General features: G+C 42.4%; 3 protein-coding genes and 1 long non-coding RNA gene across 5 annotated transcripts; 2 read left to right on the top strand and 2 right to left on the bottom strand.

Moving 5' to 3' along the window:
* The first annotated feature begins 1,474 nt into the window (after positions 1-1,474).
* Positions 1,475-5,343, top strand: LOC144716929 (Pentatricopeptide repeat (PPR) superfamily protein). Of its 2 annotated transcripts, XM_078592206.1 has the most exons (4): positions 1,475-4,363; positions 4,560-4,637; positions 4,770-4,855; positions 5,090-5,343. In XM_078592206.1, exon 1 carries the CDS (start codon positions 1,570-1,572, stop codon positions 4,171-4,173), a length of 2,604 nt encoding a protein of 867 aa, XP_078448332.1. In that variant the 5' UTR covers positions 1,475-1,569; the 3' UTR covers positions 4,174-4,363; positions 4,560-4,637; positions 4,770-4,855; positions 5,090-5,343. The 2 variants fall into 2 exon arrangements, with proteins under 2 accessions (XP_078448332.1, XP_078448333.1); XM_078592207.1 differs by lacking the exon at positions 4,560-4,637.
* Positions 5,344-8,160: 2,817 nt separating this feature from the next.
* LAP5 (Chalcone and stilbene synthase family protein) lies at positions 8,161-10,294 on the bottom strand. The gene is made up of 2 exons (XM_078592204.1): positions 10,129-10,294; positions 8,161-9,279 (listed from the first exon to the last, which is right to left on the bottom strand). Exons 1-2 carry the CDS (start codon positions 10,292-10,294, stop codon positions 8,300-8,302), a joined length of 1,146 nt encoding a protein of 381 aa, XP_078448330.1. The 3' UTR covers positions 8,161-8,299.
* LOC144716928 (uncharacterized) lies at positions 9,144-10,791 on the top strand. Its single transcript, XR_013585023.1, has 2 exons — positions 9,144-9,282; positions 9,608-10,791. It is a non-coding gene; the product is annotated as an uncharacterized LOC144716928 (long non-coding RNA).
* On the bottom strand, positions 10,400-13,642 carry LOC144716927 (Phosphorylase superfamily protein). The gene is made up of 8 exons (XM_078592205.1): positions 13,366-13,642; positions 13,209-13,272; positions 12,607-12,698; positions 11,960-12,066; positions 11,772-11,846; positions 11,596-11,670; positions 11,439-11,531; positions 10,400-10,742 (listed from the first exon to the last, which is right to left on the bottom strand). Exons 1-8 carry the CDS (start codon positions 13,499-13,501, stop codon positions 10,545-10,547), a joined length of 840 nt encoding a protein of 279 aa, XP_078448331.1. The 5' UTR covers positions 13,502-13,642; the 3' UTR covers positions 10,400-10,544.
* Positions 13,643-21,108: the final 7,466 nt, after the last annotated feature.

Here is a 21,108-nt window from a genome sequence, read left to right as displayed (position 1 = left end):
AAAATTTTCCACTTTAATCCACTGCTCAGCTCTATTGCTGATCGTCTGCCACTGACCATTTTCCTTTTTGAAAACAGCGGTGGCCCTCGCTTTGTGGTTGATGCTCGCAAATCATGCAGCTGGACTTGTTTTCTATCGAGTGGTGGACCAAGTCACTGAGTTGAACCAAGCCAAATTGTGTGTCACAAACTCCACTCATGAGCATGCTCGCTGCTCTTCACTGTTGTTCCACCCTTCTATATGGCACTACCAAGCGCAATCGAAGATATTTGAATTATTCGTAAACAAATTTGACTCTATGAATTTTGAAAATGCTCTAAAATCATAATAAAGACTTCCCACTCGTATTAAATATGTTTAAATTATTTTACAATAGTTTGTTTCAGTTTTATTAAAACTAATTATTAAACAATATAAAAATATGCTGAAACTTGTCATATTATATTCACTAAAAATTCACTGTTTTGATACACGCTCTCCTTCCCATGTCTCTTACTATTAATTAGTAAGGAAGATATTAGAAATATGGTTCCTTAAATCAGAACATTAAAAGTACATTTTACACCTAAATTATGGGTTTCCTTAAATCAGAACATTTGACACTGGGATATAGCCCCAGGTAGCAAAGAGATGACACTGAGGTGCCGAACCTTCCTATCAATGTTTACTCTTAGGGAAGATCTCGACAAGAGTCAGATTCTAAACACAATCAGATATCCAATTTTAGATCAAGATGCAAAGGGAAGACATGATTTGACATTTTTGTTTGAATATAAACCTCTCTTCTCGCTCTTAGAATGCTTACCCTACCTGTCACCATGCCCTCACCACCCTTCCATGCCCGTTATCTCATCATCTTGCCTGCTCTGGTATTGCCACCCCACCTGCCCCATTGAGATTATAGTGCAATGCACTTTTGCCTCTCAGTTTGTCAGGGTTGAGAGAGAGGCATGCATTAAGAAGAAGAATATTTAGTGAATGTAAAGAAGACTGATTTACCCAATAATATAAGTTTATCACAAAATGTTACTCACTCATATAGTTATAAACAACAAAAAATTGAATGTTTATACAAGTTCTCATGATATGATATCTGACTATCCAATATCCACACACGGTACCCTATACTTAGTGAGATACCGACTGACGTCGATATCAGATATTGGTTACTACAGTAATGATATCTGAACTGATATGAATATCAGTTGAGGATGGACAAACACTATCCACAACCGAAACATCTGGTATTGATAATGATAATAAAACTATAATACCATCATCCATACAGAATACAAGTATCCACATCCTCATACAAGATATAATTTTCTATCATTATCATTATTGGGACAAGTGTACCCTAATTTAAAGTGGCCTTCTAGTGAGCAATTGAAAGGTGTGTCTAAGACTCTTTAAGTGTATTTACTTAATTTCATAGATTGTTACAAATGAAGTGGCTTTTGGGGAAGAAGGGTTTAAAACCAAAACCAGAAGAAAACAGATTTGTTGGGTTTTCTGCATCAGCTTTGCCTTCGGCGGGTCGCCGGTTCGATCGATGCGACTGCGGGGGAGATGAGGAGATTGAATTGGAACTCCAGAAGAAGACTCTACAACGCAGTTCATCTTCGTCTCGCCTCTACTTCCCCGGAATCGATCTCCGATCCTACCGTGCAGGTTTTTTCGATCTTATCTCGACCGGGTTGGACCAAGAATCCCGCCTTGAAGAGTTTAGCGTCTTCTTTGACTCCTACCCATGTCTCTAAACTCATGCAACAGCCGCTCGATCCCAGAACCGCGTTGAATTTCTTCAACTGGGTTTCAAGGATTCCTGGATACCGTCACACCGTTGATTCTTACGCTTCCCTCCTCCGGTTGCTCGTCAAATCCAGATTTCTAAGCCAAGCGGAGAGCATCAGAATCTCCATGATTCGATCTTGCTCTACACCCGAAGAAGTTGCCGCAGCGATCGATTTTTTGCTCGGCAGAGAGAAATTCAAAATGACGCTTCGATGCTACAATTTGGTATTGATGGCTCTTGCGAAATTCTCATTGCTTGAAGACATGAGACCATTGTATCGCAAGATCGTCGAAGACAAGATCTTGCCGAATATATACACATTCAACACCATGATCAACGCCTTTTGCAAGGCTGGGAACCTCATTGAAGCGAAGCTGTTCTTCAGTTACATTCTTCAGGCTGGGCTTAAGCCTGATACGTTCACTTTCACTTCTCTCATTCTAGGCCACTGCAGAGCAGACGATTTAGATGGAGCTTTGCAAGTTTTTATCGCAATGCCTCTCAAGGGCTGCCGTAGAAATGAAGTCTCATACACTGTTCTAATCCATGGTTTATGCGAGGGAAAGAGAGAGGACGAAGCTTTCTCTCTATTCTCAAAAATGGAAGAAGATGGGTGTTCTCCTACTGTTCGCACCTACACAGTACTGATTTCTTCTCTATGTGAATCTAGAAACATTGACCGTGCTTTCTCCTTGTTTAATGAAATGAAGGAGAAGGCCTGTGTGCCGAATCTTCACACTTACACAGTGTTAATCAACGGGCTTTGTAAAGAAGGCAAGCTTGATGAGGCGAGTTCTATGTTGGGTCATATGTCTGAGGTGGGTTTAATCCCTTCTGTTATAACTTATAATGCTTTAATTCTTGGGTATTGTAATGAAGGTAAAGTCAACGATGCCTTTGGTATCATGGAAATGATGGAGTCAACGGGCTGTAAGCCAAACACAAGGACCTACAATGAGCTGATTTCTGGGTTATGTAAGATGGGCAAGGTGCACAAGGGAATGAGTTTATTGAGTCAAATGCTGGAAATTGGACTATCTCCTTGTCTTGTAACTTATAATTCTCTGATTAATGGGATGTGCAAGGAAGGACAGATTGATGGGGCATACAGGTTACTCGATCTGATTGACGATGCTCGGTTGAAGCCAGATGTGTGGACTTACTCTACAATGATAGATTCCTTATGCAAGCTTGGGAAGATGGAGGAAGCTTACTCACTCTTTGGCTCCTTAGCCCAGAAGAATATTAAGGCTAATGACGTGATTTATGCCTCCTTAATCAACGGAGAGTGCAAAGCAGGAAGAGTTTCAACTGCTTGTCAATTGCTTGAGAGAATGCATTCTGAGGGTTGGGGGCCCAACTCTTGTGCTTACAATACATGTCTTGATGGGTTATCAAAGGAAGGAAAAACTCAAGAAGCTTTGGCGTTGTGGAGTGAGATGGTGACTAAGGGAATACAGCCTGACGTTGTCAGTTGTACAATACTAATGGCAGGGTTGTTGAAGAGTGGTGATATTGAAGGTGCTAAGAACGTTTGGGAAGAGATGCTTTCTTTGGGTTGTAAGCCTGACGCTTACACTTATACTGTTTTTCTCCGTTCATATTACAAAGAAGGGATGTTGGATGAAGCCCAAAGTTTACTCACAGACATGGAAAGAGAAGGTATTCGGCCTGACTTAGTGATGTATAACACACTGATCGAAGGCTGTGGAAGCACAGGCAAAGTAGATCAGGCATTTGGGTTCCTCAAGAACATGATGGGTTCCATGCATGAGCCCAACGCACAGACCTATTGTATTTTTTTCAAGCATATATTTGGTTTGAGTTACGTGGAGGATGCTGATTTGTGGAAAATGCTTCCCTTAGAAACTGCTTTGGAGTTTCTGGGGCAGATGGTTTTACACGGTTGTTCTCCAAAGATTAGCACTTACGGTATTCTTATAAAAGGTTTTTGCAAAGAACAACGTTTAGAAGAGGCAAAGAGCTTACTCCGGCATATGCAAGAAAACAGAATAACCCCAGACGAAGAAATTTATAATACAATCATACTATGTCTCTGCAGAAAAAGATCATATTTTCAGGCTCTGGGTTACGTGGATATGATGAAAAAACTTGGATATCAGCCGCATTTGGAGTCATTCAAGTTTCTTGTTTCTGGCCTTTGTGACGAAGGGAAATTTGAGCAAGCAAAATCAGTATTTGCTACTTCCCTTGGATGTGGCTATAGTTCTGATAGTATAGCTTGGGATATTCTCATTGACGGTTTGCTAAAAAATGGTCATGTTGACGACTGTTCCGAGATGCTATCAATTATGGAAAATATGCAATTCAGGCCAAGTAGTCCTACGTATTCGCTACTGATCAAAGGGATTTCATGATAGTTGAAAATAGGATGTGGCTTTATTTGATAGTATGAGAACTTGGATTTTTTTGCCCGAGATCGAAAAAACTTTTTTTGTGGTAGTCATCTGTTCTGAGGTTCAAGTGACCAGAATGGTTCTATTAGCATTTACAATCAGTCTCGGAGATTATGGATATTTTAAATTCAGTCTCAGAGATTATGGAGAGGTAACATAAAGTTTTTAATTTTTGTCAGTTTTTATTATCCCCGAAAATGTGGTTTACAGAAACTGTCTGAGAAAAAACTAGACACTTCGTTTCGTTTTTCTTTCAGTAGAAGGCTTACATTTCAATTCAGATCTCGCTTCTTCTGACTGATCTTAAAGCCAAATTTAGTGATTGTATACGCTTCTTTTTGGTGCAGATTTACTATTTCAATAAAAAATGTTAGCATTTATTGCTTGAAATTTCCTTCTCTTTGACCAAGTCAGAAAGGTTATAGGTATATTTTTTTCTTATTTAGTTTCTTTGTTCAGAGAACGAGCATTTCTTTGACTTTATTTCACCTAAGATTTACTTGCGCCAAGTTTTCCATAGATTACAATCTTTAGTCCTGATCCAATGCTAATCACAGAAACGGGAGCGAACTTCAGTTCAACCAGCCTCTTATCAGCTGGAATGGATAGAGCGTGGGCGTGTAAATAGCTAATGTAGAAAAAGGTATTTGCATTCCACAGAATGGGTTTCTGAAGAATTTATATGGTTTATTTTCATATCATTGTAATGTGAGGGCTCCAATTTTTTGTTTAGAAGTGCAGAATCTCAACCATGCAATGTCATGATAGATTCTATTAATGATTTGTTTGAAGTATGTAAGAAAACAGATGACGGTGCCATATGATGAAATCCGTATTCTAATTTAATCACTCACGATCGCGTAATCTTCCTTTGCAGAATCCAATTTTTGAATAATCACTGCTGCCCATAAACTTCCAGCGGCAGGAGCTCTCGGTGAAACAGGCTACAATTTTAAGGATATTTTTGGATGTCCCTATTGATTTTTATTTTAAGGTTATTTATTGAACCCTTCAATCAATTTATTTTTTGGGAACCCAAAAAATAAAGTGGGGAATTTTCCTGCATCCAATCATGGACGCCACTGATATAAAAAGGCCACATAGTTACAAATTAATATAGTTTTAAAATTTGCTCTCTATAAAGTTGTCATCCTGAAATGTGAGCGGGCCTGGGTAACCACCTACCGTTTCATCAAAGTTCTCTTCCGCTTGTAGACGATTCAGCTAAAATCGGTACAATGATGTATATCGTTCCTGTCCTCCGATTGGCTCAGGATAAAAAACATTGATAATGTCGATGTTCATTAGACTTTTTGACGTTGGTGTGGTGCCTTCCAGATATTTTTTAGCCTTCTTGCAAAAGTTAGCTTTTTCAATGCAGCAAGTCTTTCTCAATAAGATTTTGCTGTGTGGCGATTCCTCTCGGCGTCAGCAATTTTACTATTTAACGACTGGTGCTGTCCATCTTTACCTGAACCAGTTTTTTCTCTTCTTTGTCTTACCCAGACTAGTTTGTCTGTTATGTGAAGATGTTGGTTTTTTTCCTCACCGTCTCAAGACAGACTTGCTATTCCCTACCATGGGTAACTGTTCTGCTGGAGCTTCAATGTAACGGCCTTGTTTATTCTTTCATATGCATTGGGTAGTTTATTCTTTCAGTTTTGGCGTGTTCATCTCGAATACCAATATGATTGGAACATTAATTTAGATTCCTCTCGAGGAGGCGGATCAAGGAATGACTGATCAGAGGGGTTTGGGATCAAAGGGGGACGAGCCGCCTGGAGAGGCAATGAGGCAGGGATGATCACCAGGGAAGGGAATTGGTCGAGGGACGAGGTAGGGATTGCTGAACAGTTGAGGAGAAAGGGTCAGAAAGGTAGGGCGGACGTGGACAAGGAGAATTTGAGCTAAGCTGTAACTTCAGTACTTAATTCTTGGATCTCCTCTTCAGAGGGGACAACAGATATCTTAAGGGAAGGGTAAACTATCCTAGACACAAAATAGCAGAATGCCCCTAATAGGTTAAGGTTATGTTAGTAACCCAGGGAAGGGTGCAGGATGGAATCCAAATCCACCAACATACAAAGTTTGTGAGGTCACTAAGTCTTCTTCTTATATTTTTGAAATCTGTACCTTCTTGGGCGACCACAGCATGGGCATGTGATCACAATTCAAAATTTCAAAAAAAAAAATAAATTGAAATCTGTGATGATTTCTAGAAGCTCATTTGTGCCCAAACGTGAAAGTTTCGCTGAGAAGGGAAAATGGGGTAAGCTCCACAATTATAATCTTCCAGTTCTTCGCCTGCTCTGCTCCTAACGCCGTGCTGCTCCTAAACGCTCCTAAAGTTGTGCCTTCTTATTCAGAAACTGTGGGCCTCGGCCTGGGAAGGGGGAGTGGCCAAGCGGTCAAAAGCAACTGACTTTAATGGGAAGGAAGTCCAAGTTTTTCCACAATGAGACCACCAAAGTAATGAGATGGATGTGGACTTTAATGAAACCTGAATGGATATTTGAAGCATTATGAGATTTCTCAGGATACGAAGATGGTTTACTCAAATTGTGATCTGAAGTCGAATTTGTTGAGTTAAATTTTGTTTCAAAAGTTTTTTGTCGATTTAAGATTAAAACGTTTCATTTGTGGCAAAGAAACGGTGCATGATAAAAATAATACAATTTTTTTCTATATCAAGAGTAAAGCTGCAGTTCGACAGCTCTTGGAAATAATATAAATAGTTCAACTCCTTTTTTCTGAAGGCACCTGCTTCAAAAGTTGAATTCAAAGATATATTATTGATAAATGAAATCAAAGATCATCATCTGAGGTTTCGCCAAAAACAGATTTAAAATACCCTGATAACAATTTAAAATGCTTGAACGATACACTTTCGTTCATCTTAATGAGTTTTTATGCAGATGTGATTTATGTTAATTACTTTAATACACTTGTGTGACATAGACGGCATAATAGTTGCGAATTTTTGTGTTTTTTATTATAGCTATTGTATTCAGTTAATATTTGACGGAAAACTAGGGAAAGAATGCGCTCTTCTTCTGCTAATATCTTAAAGCATATATAAATAGTAATTCATCCATATCCACCTTGTTTCAATATGAAGTCATACTAGAAAATAATACTTTCTAGTGACTTTGTAAATAAAGGTTGAGATCCACGCAGAGAATATCTGGATCAAGATTTATGCTGACACATTATATATTTATCTCAAATAATGGAATAAAAATTTCTTTACCATAACCTAAAATAACTCATTTATGATTATTTCAATCCACTAAAAGGATAAAATTATTAATTAGATACCACTTAAATATTCTCACTTACCTTAATAAGAACAATAAACCTCAAATAGAAAATTCAAATTAATTTATCAAAACCATTTTACATTCTAAATTTTTGGTGGCCAACCATTTCGTACTGATTTTTAGGTATTGCCTTTTGATGATTAACGAATTTCATATTTGACCTGGGAAATTAACAATTATACTTCTGGCTCAAAGCAGTGCCCTTTCTCTACATCAGAAGGTCCCTCTCTTGTCAAAACCTAGAACGAAATATCGTAGTTTAAGACTTGAATGCTTTAAATAAAACATGGTGATAATACCAGAGATATGGTAGAAGTATGTCCATCTCAAAACTCTGGAGGTTGCCTCATATAGTCTACATATTAAACTATGAATCTTGGTGCTCAACTCGGTGTAGTTACAAAACCTTTAGCATTGGCTGACTTAAAATTTTTTCACCTTTTCTTCTCCTCAACAGTGGTTACTTTATTTTTTTGGCTTCATTCTTTTCATAAAACACACTCATGCTCAAAGAATCAAAGCGAGCATCTAAGAGAAGAAACAAGATAACCTGAATTCCTCTGACAGCAAGTAAGAGAAAAACTCCAGCTTGGAAATTTCATCATCAGCACACAAGTTGCACTCCAGATCAATAAACAAGTCCACTAAAGAAATTCATCTGGGCATTTATAGAACACTTTTATTCCAAAAAAAAAAAACACAACAACATCTCTCATGATATCACTTATTCCTTCACACAACCAGCACAAACCCTAAGTCTCAAGCAATCAAACCAGAGACCTGGCAAGAATGCCCTCAAAGGTAATCCCAGGGCCAAAAGCCAGGACAAGGCCCCAGCCAGGGCCCTGCAGGGCCTTCCTCCTCTCCTCAAGGATATATTCCAGCACATAAACTATGGTATTACTGCTGGCATTACCAAAGTCCCTGAGGGCCCTCCGGCTGGCTGCAAGCCGGTCAGGGAGCAGCCCAAGCCGGCTCTCCACCCTATTGAGAATGGCAGGCCCGCCAGGATGGACGGCCCAGAAAAGCCCATTAAGCTCGAGCCCAGAGAGCCCACCTCGGGAGAGCAATCCCTTGCAGAACCCTTCGACCTCGGCCTCTATAAATAGCGGGAGAGCGCGATCGAGCTTAAACCCTACCCCGTGCTCGGAGAGGCGGCCGTCGATGATGTGATGGGTGTTGGGGAGGAGGATCTGGGCCGTGAGATGGAGTTCGAGGAGGGGGGATTCGGGGGGAGAGAAGGGGGCGGCGCCGAGGAGGACGGCGGCGGCGCCGTCGCCGAAGAGGGCGGCGCCGACGAGGTCGTAGGCGCGGGGCTGGCTCGGGGGTTTGAAGCCGAGCAGGGTGGTCTCGGCCGTGGCGAGGAGGATGCGGCTGCCGGGGTTGTTTTCGGCTAAGTCCTTGGCCGCGCGCAGGCCGAGAACGCCGCCGGAGCAGCCGGAGAAGAAGAGGGCGAGGCGGCGGGTCGCCGGGCTCAGATCTAGGGCTTGCGCGAGGAAGACGTCGCCGCCGGGGAAGCGGGCCTCGCTGGAGGAGACGTAGACCAGGTGCGTGATTTCGGAGGCCGGGCGCGCCCATTGGGCTAGGCAGGCTCGCGCCGCTTCGGTCGCCATCTGGGTCACCGCGGCTTGGGCTAGCTCGAGCCGGCGCGCCACCGTTGGCTCGGTCTCGACCAGTAAAGACGGGTTCTCGCTCAGGATCTCCTCGTTCATCACCACGTATCTCGTCTTCACCGTCGTGGACTTGCCTGGTACGGTGGTGCATCCACGGAAGGAGAGATTTTCAGTTTTTGTTTTGTTTATATTTGGGGGATTGGCGATCGTTTTTTCGAATGGGTTTTGGGTTTTTTTTTGTTTGATTCATTGATGGGTTTTTGAGTGCTCCCATTAGGGGTCTTGGGTTCGTTGTTTGGAGATTTAGTAGTTTTTTTAACGATGGGTTGTTTGGGAAATTTATTACTGTGTTTAATTATGGGATTTGGGTTTTTTAGACATGGATGTCTGTTTTTTTAATAATGGGTTTTTTTTTGGATAGTGAGAACTGTTTTGAGTAATGGGTTTTGGGTTTTTTTTTAGGTATCTTCTGCCTCAAGCGCTGATCAATGAAAAATTTCAACCTTGGGAATGTTGAGAACTAGGTTTTTTTGTAAAAACCTAGTTCTCAACATTAAAATAAAGGCAAAATTAAAATTTAGTGATTCTGCTACATGATTATGCTACATGATTGAAAAAAATCAAAGGCAAAATTAAAATAAAGGGCTTATAGGGGATTCAAATTTAGTGAGTCAAATTATAGGGGGTTGCAAAAATAGGCTTCTCTTTGTTGACCGGACCAACCACGAAAAGAAGATGAGTTAACGGCCTTCGGAACTTTCGAAACAGAAAAATCTTCAACGTAATCAAAAAACAAGATCGAAATTTTGACCAGCAAGTTTTTCTGAGTCCCGAGATTCAAAGATTACAGAATTAGGAAAAAAAATTACTCCCTTAAAAATTTAAGACAAAAAAGCAGGGTTCATTGTTCTTCCAGAAATTCGAAGATAACCCTTTAAAAAAAAAAGCGAGCATAAACAATGGGCAGATTAACAGATAATTACAGAGATGGGCGAGCTTCTGCTTGAGGGCAGAGTCGGTGCAGTCGATGTCCTTAAAGTAGCTGTCAACGAGATAATCCTGCATCACAAGCTGATTAGGGAAGGCCTTACCCATAGCCAGAATACAGGCTTTTCCCGTTGACCCAGCTGCTTCTATAGCGCTACCCATGTTGACCACCTGGCCCACCGGTCCACCAAATCAACGGTAATCTGAAATCCGATACAAACAGCCCACCGCACACACACATCTCTCTCTCTCTCTCTCTCCACCCCCTTGTTATATAGCCACAAGAATCCTCAGTCTGGTAAGAGTTGCTTATCAGCCTGTTGTAATGCGCCATGCATGACTCAACGCTCACTCTTTCTCTCTCTCTCTCTCAATGGATGAATGATAGGTAAATAAGGTGGGAGTCGCCTCCTCAGAGCTCGGTCAACGATCTGCCGGCAAGGAAGTCGACGACCCGCGTGACGGCGTCGTCGAGGGCTAAGCTGACGGCAACGAGGTTCTCCAGGAACTCCTCTGGAGTGGGCTTGTCGCTGTCGACGATATCCGTCACTGCCTTGAGAAAAATGGTGGGCACTGAGAAGAGGCTGGCCACATATGCAATTGCTGCTCCCTGTGTGAGATATAACATATATGTTAGGCTGAGACATGATTGTTCTGTTCTTTTTGTGCGAATTGTTCGTTTTGGTTGTTCGAACAGAACAAAAACAAATTTGAACAGAACATCGCACAGACCCATGTGCGGTTCTTTTGTTCGATTTGTGTGAAGTTTGTTCTAGTTTTGTGAGAATGTGCAAATTTTGTTCGATTTTTGGAAAAAAAAGGAACAGAATAAAGAACAAGACCCCTGTGCGGTTCTTTTGAGCGATTTTTTTCCCTTTTTTGAAAAAAAAGAGAACAGAACAAAGAGCAAGGCCCTGTTAGGTTCTTATGTGCAATTTTTTATCCGTTGAAAATGAACAAAACAGAATGACCATGTCTAGTTAGGCTTGCGGGTTGATGATGGATGATGGTTTTGGACGGACTGATCGGGACTGAATGGCCTTCCGTTCAGTTACCCATTGCAGGGCTTGTTGTTTGCTTATGTTCTCGTCCGAGGGGTTGGACTGAATGAGACGAGCAAAACTTAGACTAATTGAGCGGTGTTTGATGAAGGAATGGTACGGGTCAGAACAGGATCTGGTATGGGGTTCCGAGGTTAGGACGGATGACTGATGACAGACTGTTCCGTTTTGTTTGTCATCAGTCCATGAGCCTTAAATACATATATTTTACACAATCATCATCATCATCAAATGGAAAATCATACCTCCATGTCCTTGATGACCGCATCATTGGCCATAATAGATGCCTCGTCATGCGGTGACATATCCAGAGAATCGCCAGTGGACAGTTTTCCATGCTGCATGATTCATATCAAGAGTGTTGGTTTTTAGAAATAATTCCTAAATTTGCAGAAAAATTACCTTCAATTTGACTTGGCTCAAGAGATTAGGAGTGTCCACTGTCTTACGAACACCAACTCCGTACTGATCGAAAATCTGTCAGGCAAGAACAGGGTAGTTCATAACGACGATTTTTTATCATGAAAAATATTAATTGAGGAGAAAACTTTGTGTTCTTGTTATTCAACTGAACCCACCGGTATTGGGATTCTCCGATCATGAAAAGCCACCTCCGAAGCCAAGTAAACGTCAGAAATAGCTGCTCCTTTTGCCTGAAATTTATCATGAACATAACGCAGCTTGAAATAAAATTAAATTAAGGAAAAAATACATAATAAAGCTCGATTAAATGTTACTAATCGATTATAGAATTCCCATGTGACACCTTAAAGCCGCCTGCCGTGCCCGCGTTGATGATGAGATCAGGTTTCAATGAGTGAATTGATGAATATGTAACTAACGATGCGGAGACAGTTCCTACGCTGTCGACCCCTGCAAAAAATTAGGAGATGAACGAATACAGAGAATGACTTCCACAGAAATCACAAGTAAAGATTTCACAGAAATACAGCGAAAGAATTTGTCATATAGGTACATAAAGAAATTAAAGAAACCAATAAGATAAAACGTTTATCTAAATATAATAAACCTGCCCTTGAGATTCGTGTAAGGTCGGTTAAACCATATCTGCATATTGATTCCATAAATGCGACTTTAAGTAATTAATTGCATTCACCATGAGTGTTTTATGTTTATTTATGCGTATTTATTTCATAAATATATAGCAATCATGGAGTACGCTATATAGTTATACACACACATATATATGGGCATCCTTACTGTTATCACAATATGCCAGATTTACGAAGACAATGTACAATCAGACTTTCCGGTTCGTTTGACTGTTCTTCCGTCAACTAAGTAAGCCGATCATAATTTTATCTCCAAACAGTAAGAAAAACCCTTTTTTGTTATTATTTTTCTCCAAGGTTGAATGTAAAAATAACGAGAAAAAAGGATTTGAATTCTCACCATGAAGGGAATCCTTCCCTGGCCAGACTATGTTAATCTGTAAACCTTTATAGGTACCGTGGTATCGCACCCATGGAACGCCATTAGGAAAACTGGAAGAACAAAAATTATAACGGAAACAGAGATCAAGTTCATAAACCAATAAACATAAAACAGAGAGATATCAAACCGAAAATTATGATACAATAGAGATTAAGTTCATAAACCAGTAAACATAAAAGACAAAAACATCCGAACAAAAATTATAATACAATAGAGATCAAGTTCATAAACCAGTAAGCATTTAAAACAGAAAGACATCCAAACAAAGCGGAAATAGAGATCAAGTTCATAAACCAATAAACATTAAAACGAGAAAGACATCCAAACAAAAAATTTAACGGAAATAGATATCACTTTCATAAACCAATAAACATAAAACAGAAAGATATCGGGAAAAAATTATTACAGAAATAGAGATAAAGTTCATAAAGCAATAAACATAAAACAGAAAGATTTCGCCATCTTTCAGTCATCATGTGACTGGAATTAAACTTCAGTCGATGGCGACGGACAAAGTTCCGAAAAATTACGCAAAGGCGCACAAATTCTGGACCACTCACGGTGAATTAGGGTCTTCCGAGAGCTGGAATTTGTTGACGAGGGGAAGAGCCTCGGTCTGCATAGCTGTAACAAACGACGCCACCGTCAATTCTCGACGAACAAGAACAAGACAGAGAACAAGCAAAAAAACCCAGAACGAGGAAAACGAAAACTCGCCGACGATGATGACGATGGTTGATATGCGAGCATTTCGCGGTTCGTTCTTGCCCACAGCTCGCTCGATCGCCGATGCCACCTCGAATTCCACTGCAGAGGATTCATTCTCACCGATAACTTCCTCCGATTGCGTCATGGCTGAGCCGATGATGCGTTCTCTTCCTCAATAGAAGAGATTTGGGTTCTCTTTTCCTTGCGCAAAGAACGGTTTTTTCCACTGGCGACGTGATATTTCCCCTTCCCGATCCAATCGGTTGACCAAATGAACGAAGTGCTTGGAATCAGAAGATAATCATGTTAGAAGCTAACCCTAGGTAGTCAACTAATGAAAAAACACGATCTTTGGTAATGATTAATTTGAATGAGAGACATTTAAGTATATACTTCTATTTCTGGGAGAATATATATTTTTGGAAATATTGTCATTTGTGTTTCTGATTTTTTTGCGATTTCATCTGGACCTTTAGATTTAATTTAATGGGTTAATAGCATGGTACATCCCAAACCATGTCCAAAGTCTGCGAGTTAACCTTAGCTTTTTTTTTGGCACGGTATATCCCAAACTCACTAAGTCGTCTGCAATATATCCCGGTGATGACGTGGAGTCCATCGTGGCTGCCAGGTGGATCTCCGGCCAGATTTTTACCTGGCGGAACCCACCTTGCTGCCACGCTGGATTCCACGTCATCACCGTGATGTCTACCTGCCAAGAGAGCGAGAGAGAGAGTTCTAGAGAGAAGGAGAGAGAGAGGTTCTAGAGAGAGAAAGAGAGGTGTTCTAGAGAGAGAAAGAGAGGTGGTCTAGAGAACAACGCCTCTCTCTCTAGAACACCTCTCTTTCTCTCTCTAAAACCATCTCTCATTCTCTCTCTCTCTCTCTCTCTAAAACCTCTCTCTCATTCTCTCTCTCTCTAGCACGCCTCTCTCTCCCTCTCTCTCTAGAATGCCTCCCTCTCTTATCAAAAAACCCTTGGCAGGTTCTAGAGAGAGAAAGAGAGGTGTTCTAGAGAACAATGCCTCTCTCTCTAGAACACCTATATTTCTCTCTCTAGAAACTCTCTGATGCCGGACGTCGTCTCAACGGCGTCCGACCGTCACCGAGGGTAGGAACTCGGTGTCGTATCACTAACTAATCGATTTACGTCCACGACGTCAACCGATGGATATGCGGAGAACAGAAATGCATGTATGACGATAACGAGGATGATGGTCCGACTATGGTACGTGCAATGCGCCGACAAGCTATGAGAGCCAATCCGGAGCGGGGACGGGGTCGCCTAGCTAGGTTGAACCAGCCCTCCAAGTCGTCCGAGGCGGGTCGAGGGCGCGCACGCCGTCGAATGGGGTAACTCCCACTGGAATGCTCACACGCGTCGGGGCGTCCCGACTCGTACCGGACAGGTAAGACGCTCGTCTTTGTTTCGTCGTACTCTCAATCTGTCTCACTCACCTATCTAACCCGAGCGCGGTGGAGGCAATACGAAAGAATACTGAAGGAAATAAATGACGTAAAGGGGCGAGTGAAGCAGAGTACCTTAAATGCGCTGGCGGCAGGATCTTCGTACCAACTGGTTCGGAGGAGGAGTTTCGGGCGCGGAGGTTGAGTGCGGAGGCGGCGGCGTCGGTGTGAGCGAGCAGGAACCCCAGCGTCGCGCGGATCACGGACGGCGGGCACATCGCGAGGACGGTGGCACACGGCCAGGCGCCTAAGGCACCGGTGAGCACGGCCAGCGGGCGCAGCAGACGGCGCACGATGCACTGGCGCGCGCGCTGTTGCCACGCGCCGCGGGTGTCGCACAGCACACCAGCGGCGCAGCTGGCGAGCGCTGCTAGGGCCGGGCGGCGCCGCGGCGGCGAGGCGGCACGGCGGCAGCGCGGGACGGCAGCGGCGGCGCGCGGCGGCAGCGGCGCGGCGGCGCGCGGCGCCGATCGGCGGCAGCGGCGCGCGCGCCTTGGCGCGGCGAAGCGCTTGGCAGCGGCGGCGGCGCGTGGCGCGCGCGAGCGGCAGGTGGCGCTCGGCGGCGCGCGGCGGCGTGTGAAGCGGCGCGGCGCGCGGCGGCTCCCCCTCCTTCCTCTCCCTTTCCTTCTTCTTCCCTTTCCTTCCTCTCCCTTCTCTTCTTCCTCTTCTTCTTCTTCTTTCTCCTCTTCTTCTTATTTCTTCTCTTCTTCTCCACGACCTGACCCTTCTTTCTCAAAGTGCAATTCTTCAAAAATTAGGTCAAGGTGAGGAAGCGCCCACCTCTTCCCCTTATATATGGGTGAGATGGCCCTTCCTTAGTCCAATAACACAAAAGAAAAAGGAGAGAAAATAAGCAAGAAAATAGGAAACGGGCTTGTCAGGCCCAACATAAAAGAAAAAGGGGGAAAAGGGTTCCGCCTATGGGCCCTTCCCCCGCTACACGACAATACGAATAAAGGGAAAAACTATAAGATAAAGTAACCGACTGTAACGGTGTGCTCCGGTGGTCGGCGTCCGCGTCATGCCGAGTAACGGAATGCGGGATCCCGTGTTGCTGCGGCTCGCCGGGGAGGCTGGACTCGTCTCGGTGGCGAGCTGGGTAGTGCCGGCTCCTCGGGTGCTGAGTCGGGGAAGTCCTGCTGCTCCTCTTCTGCTGGCTCGATGACGACCGGTGGTGACGCGCCATCACTCTCTCTCCTCTCTCTCTCTCTCTCTCTTTAAGTTAAACCCTTGGCAGGTAGACATATCACAGTGATGACGTGGAATCCAGCGTGGCGGCCAGGTGGGTTCCGCCAGGTAAAAATCTGGCCGGAGATCCACCTGGCAGCCACGATGGACTCCACGTCATCACCGGGATATATCACAGACGACTTAGTGAGTTTGGGATATACCGTGCCAAAAAAAAAGCTAAGGTTAACTCGCAGACTTTGGACATGGTTTGAGATGTACCGTGCTATTAACCCTAATTTAATACACAAAATTTTGCAGGATTTGAATGAGAAATCTTAATGACATTGTAGTGGAACTTAAAAAAAGACCAATAATCATGGTCAAATTGCCTTTGGTGAATCTGCGATCCTTATAGTTCCTCAATGAGTTGTCATTTGCTGCACAAGTTTGCGTCTGCTAGACGTAGCCATGGGTAGGCTTGTCGGATGGATGATAAACTGTAATTAGTTCAGTTCAAAATCGTCATCCATCATTGTTCGGAGCGATGGATGGATGACTCAACGAATTGTCTTCAGTCATCAGTCATTCATCACAGATGACGGAAAAGACGGGACGCATGACAGAGATGAATAGTGGCATTTCAGATGAGGAAAAAATATTTCAGAAATAAAAATATAATATAAAAGTACCTACATAGATATAGACGATGGACACGATCACCCTTGTCGAAGTGGACGACAACCATCAATGATAGGGCCGAGAGGTGTCGATGCCAGAAACAACCAGTGTCAACGATGGGATGGCAAGCATAGACGATATGGGTAACCACTGCCAATAAATGGAACGGTGACTACCGATGACGGGAATGGCGACTGCTAAAGAGGGGGATGATGACTATCCACGACTACCAACAATGGGCATGATGACTGCATAGGATGGGGACTATCGTCGGCGATTGTCGCCAACAGAGAAGATGACTGAACAAGGGCCAATGACAGGATGATGACCGTCGTCGATGAGGAGAGTAACTACCAACAACATAGATGATGACCATTGAGGACGGGGACAATGACCATTGAGGACGGGGCCAATGACTGCCAAGGATAGGGACACTGCCATTTGATGATGGGAACGATGATAACATGATAAATGCATGTGTATTTAAATACATTTTAGATGATTTTGGTATTATTAATTTAGAATTTATCATGTTATTGTTTGAATTAACTAAATATTTATGCATTAGCTCTAAATTCCAATTTTGCACATTATGGTTATTTTTTTTAACTAACATCCTTGACTTCTTTGAAGTCAAGCAGTTTTATTATTGATGAGTATTTCATAGTTCCATGTGTAGAAAATTACAGGAATGAGAAGATACAACTCTGAAGGACTTGGAGAATTTTTGGGAGTTTTAGTGATTCTCAAAAGGGGCTTTTATAGGAGCAAATTGTGTTGTGGGCCTTTAAAAGAGAAATCAGAGGGATATGGGCCATGACCTGACCTGCCCATTGGGCTCTTAAAAGCCTTACAACGAAGAAGCTGAAGATCACAAGGGGAAGCTCCCAACCCATGGAGAAAAAAGATGCAAAAATGGCAAGAAAAGATAATAAAAAATGCCCAAAGGGGTATTTTAGTAATTCTTCCTATGTATAAATACTATTTTTCTCCCTCATTTTCCTTCATTCTGGACGTGCTCTAGCAAGTGGTTGGCCATCAGGACAAGGAGTTTTCAGAATCCAGGTAGTTCAATGATAAGCCAAAATAGGGGGAAATTTTATGCAATTTTAAACCCTTGTCGTTGTCAATTTTAGCTTATACAATAAAATTTATAAAACCTCACTTAAGATGTACAATGATGAGTAGAGGTATCGTCCAAGGGAGGTTAGTAAGGAATTCAATTCGATGATTTTTTGATAATTAGGATTAATTTGATCTTCAATGAAGATCAAATCAATCTAATTAGACAAGGAATTTAGAGAGGGAGGTAGAAGAGATGAGAAGAGTAGAAGAAGTAAGGGAGCTCTAAGTTGGATTAATTGATCCAAATGAAAGGATCAAGGAATTCAATTAGAGGGATTTAGAAGGAAATTTTGATTTGGTTGGTTGGTTTTTGTAGGTTTGATAATTCAGAACTACCTACACTATTAGATAATAATGAAAAAAGAAATTTAAATACCCTAGAATTTAAAGTTTTTTTTTATTTATATTTTTCATTTGAAATGCACTTGAATACTCAGTTAAATCTCTCACTTACTCCTCTCAATCCTAATCAGGGCTTGTACATGCTGCTCAAGCCAAGCGATTTAGATGTTCAGACCATAATCAAGAAGAACAATCAAGAAATTAAACTAACTTCATCCAAAATGCACAAAACTTTAAATACAATGAAGGTACCAAACAGGTTGCTCCAGGCTGGGAATCCTCTCTGTCTTGAAGCTGTGATAGAGAACCATCAAGAATGACCCCCTCCTCTCGAAATTTGGCTTTTATACCTAGGTAAAATAGTAAAAATGACCATTTTACCCCTAATTAGTAATTAATTTTTATCTATCAATGTAGGATTGATCTCAATGATCCAATGATATAAATAGGAAGAGGGGATCAATACGAGCAAATCCATAAAAAATCATCTCAATCGGACTTCTGGATCAAAAGTTATGAATAAATGAATTTAAATCAATATTCGCCATTGGACTTAAATCCATTTATTTATAATTTTTTTTAACCCACGCGCTGAGGTGTCGTCCTCTGATTGGCCGACGAATTTTCAACTTCTCCAAGCGGGTGCGCCCTCGTTGCGCCACGTACCCCCGTGGCAAAAATAAAAAACAAAGAAAATTTTCAAACGTCGCGATTAGAATGCATTTTGATACGCATGTACGTGTGCGTTTCTTCTTCACTCTCGCCATTCATAATTCGCCACATCACCGCCTGCACACGCGCATCGTACGCGCCATGGAGGCGGTGAACTTACCTCCTCCCAACGCTGGTCCTAATCAAGCGCCGTCGGATTCTCATCCGACGGCCACGATGAGGCCACATCAGTCGATCGAAAACTTCCCTGCACTTTTGTAAAAAGATCCTTCTAAAAAGCTGGAATTGCCGTATGATGCCGCCCACAGGTAATTGTGTATATGCCCTTTGCGCACTTTCTCTCCTCTGGTTTTTTCCCTAAAACATTAAAACAAATATTAAATCATTTGCAATAAAACCCTAGAAAAATTTAAATGATATCTTTACACCTGCAACCACGACCGAGAGCTGTTTTTGAGGGCATCATTGCAACAAAAATTTACGAAAAGCCCTTCAAAGCTCAAAATTAATCTTAGTACTCATTTTTTTCTTATAAATATATCTTTTTTTTAATAAAAATGTATTTCATCCTCCAATAAATTTCAGAAAAATCCAATAACATCTTAAAAAATTCTAGAAAATTCACTAATTCATCCCCGTATTGATAATTCTCAAAATTAAATATTAAACTTGCCATTTTCATTAAAAAATAATTAATTCAAGCTCAAATAAATGCCTTAAAATTCATTATAATTAACAGAAATTAGGGAAAAATCAGGAATCATTTGAAAACATTAAATTTATGTAAATACATGATAACAACCCCATTTTAAGCTCTTTAAATGCATAAAATTGTGCTAATAGCATGAAATATAAACCGAATTTAGGGTGTTATCATTCAACCTTCTTGATGTAAGTTTGTTGAAGTTTTCATTCAATCTCTTCTCTTGTTTGCATTGAAAAAGCCTGATCCTGGAAACATATAAGGATCCAGACTTGGGATGAAACATTGAGGGCTCACCAGACTTGCGTTGAGGGGTTTAGGAACCGAAATTTCTATTTTCCCATCATTATCTATTGATAAGCTCAAATTCAGTGGTTTTTTACTGGTTATTAACGGTTTAGTCATTTGAGGAATTGAGCTATTCAACAATAAAAGTTGACCTCACAGCCTTAGGGCGAGTAAGGTGTCGATCCACAGAGAGCAGATAAGACAATGGCAAATCTGTTCGATTCAGTTTATAATTTTAGATCTCAACATTCAACTTTAACAACCAGCTAAATTATCCTCGGAAAAATCCTGCAGAGTAGCCTTTAAAAAACTCAACTCAGCAGAATCTGCAGTGAAGAATTTCTTCACTGAATGATTCACTTTTGCCCTTTGGGGCAAATGCACAAACACCCTGCAGGTGTTCCTGCGCTCTAGCGCGCTTGCGCAAGGGCGACGCCTGCGCGCGGTGCCTACGGCGCATGGGCTGCTGCCTGTGCACGGGCGTGCTCGCTCGCAGCGTGGCGCCTGCGCACGGCTACTGCCTGCGAGCAAACACCCTACGGGTGCTCGTGCGCGCGAGCGCACCTGCGCAGGGGCGCGGCCTGCGCGCGGTGCCTACTGCGCGCGGGCTGCTGCCTGCGCACGGGCGTACTCGCTTGCAGCGCGGTGCCTGCGCACGGCTACTGCCTGCGAGCGGGCGCACCTGCTCGCCACGCGGAGTCTATGCACGACTAGGGATGCTGGCGGCCTTGGTTGCTGGCAGCCTAGGCCGTGCACGACTACGGCTGTTGGCAGCCTTGGTCATGCGCAGTTCTGTTGCTAGCGGCCTTGGCTGCGACCTTAGTTGTGGGCAGCTTTGGTTGTGCACAGCCCTGCTGGGCACGACCTAGCTGCTTCTGATGAGGTAAATTGTGAATTAGAAGCAGTGGAAAAAATGAGTATTTGAAGAGGGAGGAGAAGGAAAACGATTCAAACGAACTGTAAACTTGAAATCAAACTAGAAGAAGAAACAATATCAGTTGGAACCGTTGGAAGATCACTGGAGTGTTTCTTCCAACCCAACTTAGATTGTCTATAGGGAGAGAAGTACACAATTATTGAAACTTGAGAATCGCTCCGTTCTTGTGTCACGATCCTTGCGGCAAGGTGGAGGTCGTCTAGCCCAAGTTATTCCTCAGCTTGTTCCTTCTCCCCAGCTCCAATGCTCATCATCTCCTGGAGGGTGCAGAACTCTTCTCCTCCAAGCCCTGGCCTGTTCAAGTGGAAATTATGGACAACCTAAAATGCTCTCTCAAGGGGCTATTTATAGGTTTCTCTGATTTGTGCTT

This window comes from Wolffia australiana, chromosome 2, assembly GCF_029677425.1.
Source record: "Wolffia australiana isolate 7733 chromosome 2, ASM2967742v1".
NCBI lineage: Eukaryota > Viridiplantae > Streptophyta > Magnoliopsida > Alismatales > Araceae > Wolffia > Wolffia australiana.
This window is presented reverse-complemented; position numbering and strand designations above follow the sequence as displayed.

What these genes read in the sequence shown, in the direction of transcription:
- LOC144716929 (XM_078592207.1), top strand. Translation starts at nt 1,570, where the DNA reads ATGAGGAGATTGAATTGGAACTCCAGAAGAAGACTCTACAACGCAGTT.
- LAP5 (XM_078592204.1), bottom strand. Translation starts at nt 10,294, where the DNA reads ATGGGTAGCGCTATAGAAGCAGCTGGGTCAACGGGAAAAGCCTGTATT. An exon ending in GCAGAAGCTCGCCCATCTCT is followed by an intron (nt 9,280 to 10,128) that starts GTAATTATCTGT and finishes CCACCGTACCAG; the next exon opens with GCAAGTCCACGACGGTGAAG.
- LOC144716927 (XM_078592205.1), bottom strand. Translation starts at nt 13,501, where the DNA reads ATGACGCAATCGGAGGAAGTTATCGGTGAGAATGAATCCTCTGCAGTG. An exon ending in AACCATCGTCATCATCGTCG is followed by an intron (nt 13,273 to 13,365) that starts GCGAGTTTTCGT and finishes CGTTTGTTACAG; the next exon opens with CTATGCAGACCGAGGCTCTT. An exon ending in GCACGGCAGGCGGCTTTAAG is followed by an intron (nt 11,847 to 11,959) that starts GTGTCACATGGG and finishes GATAAATTTCAG; the next exon opens with GCAAAAGGAGCAGCTATTTC.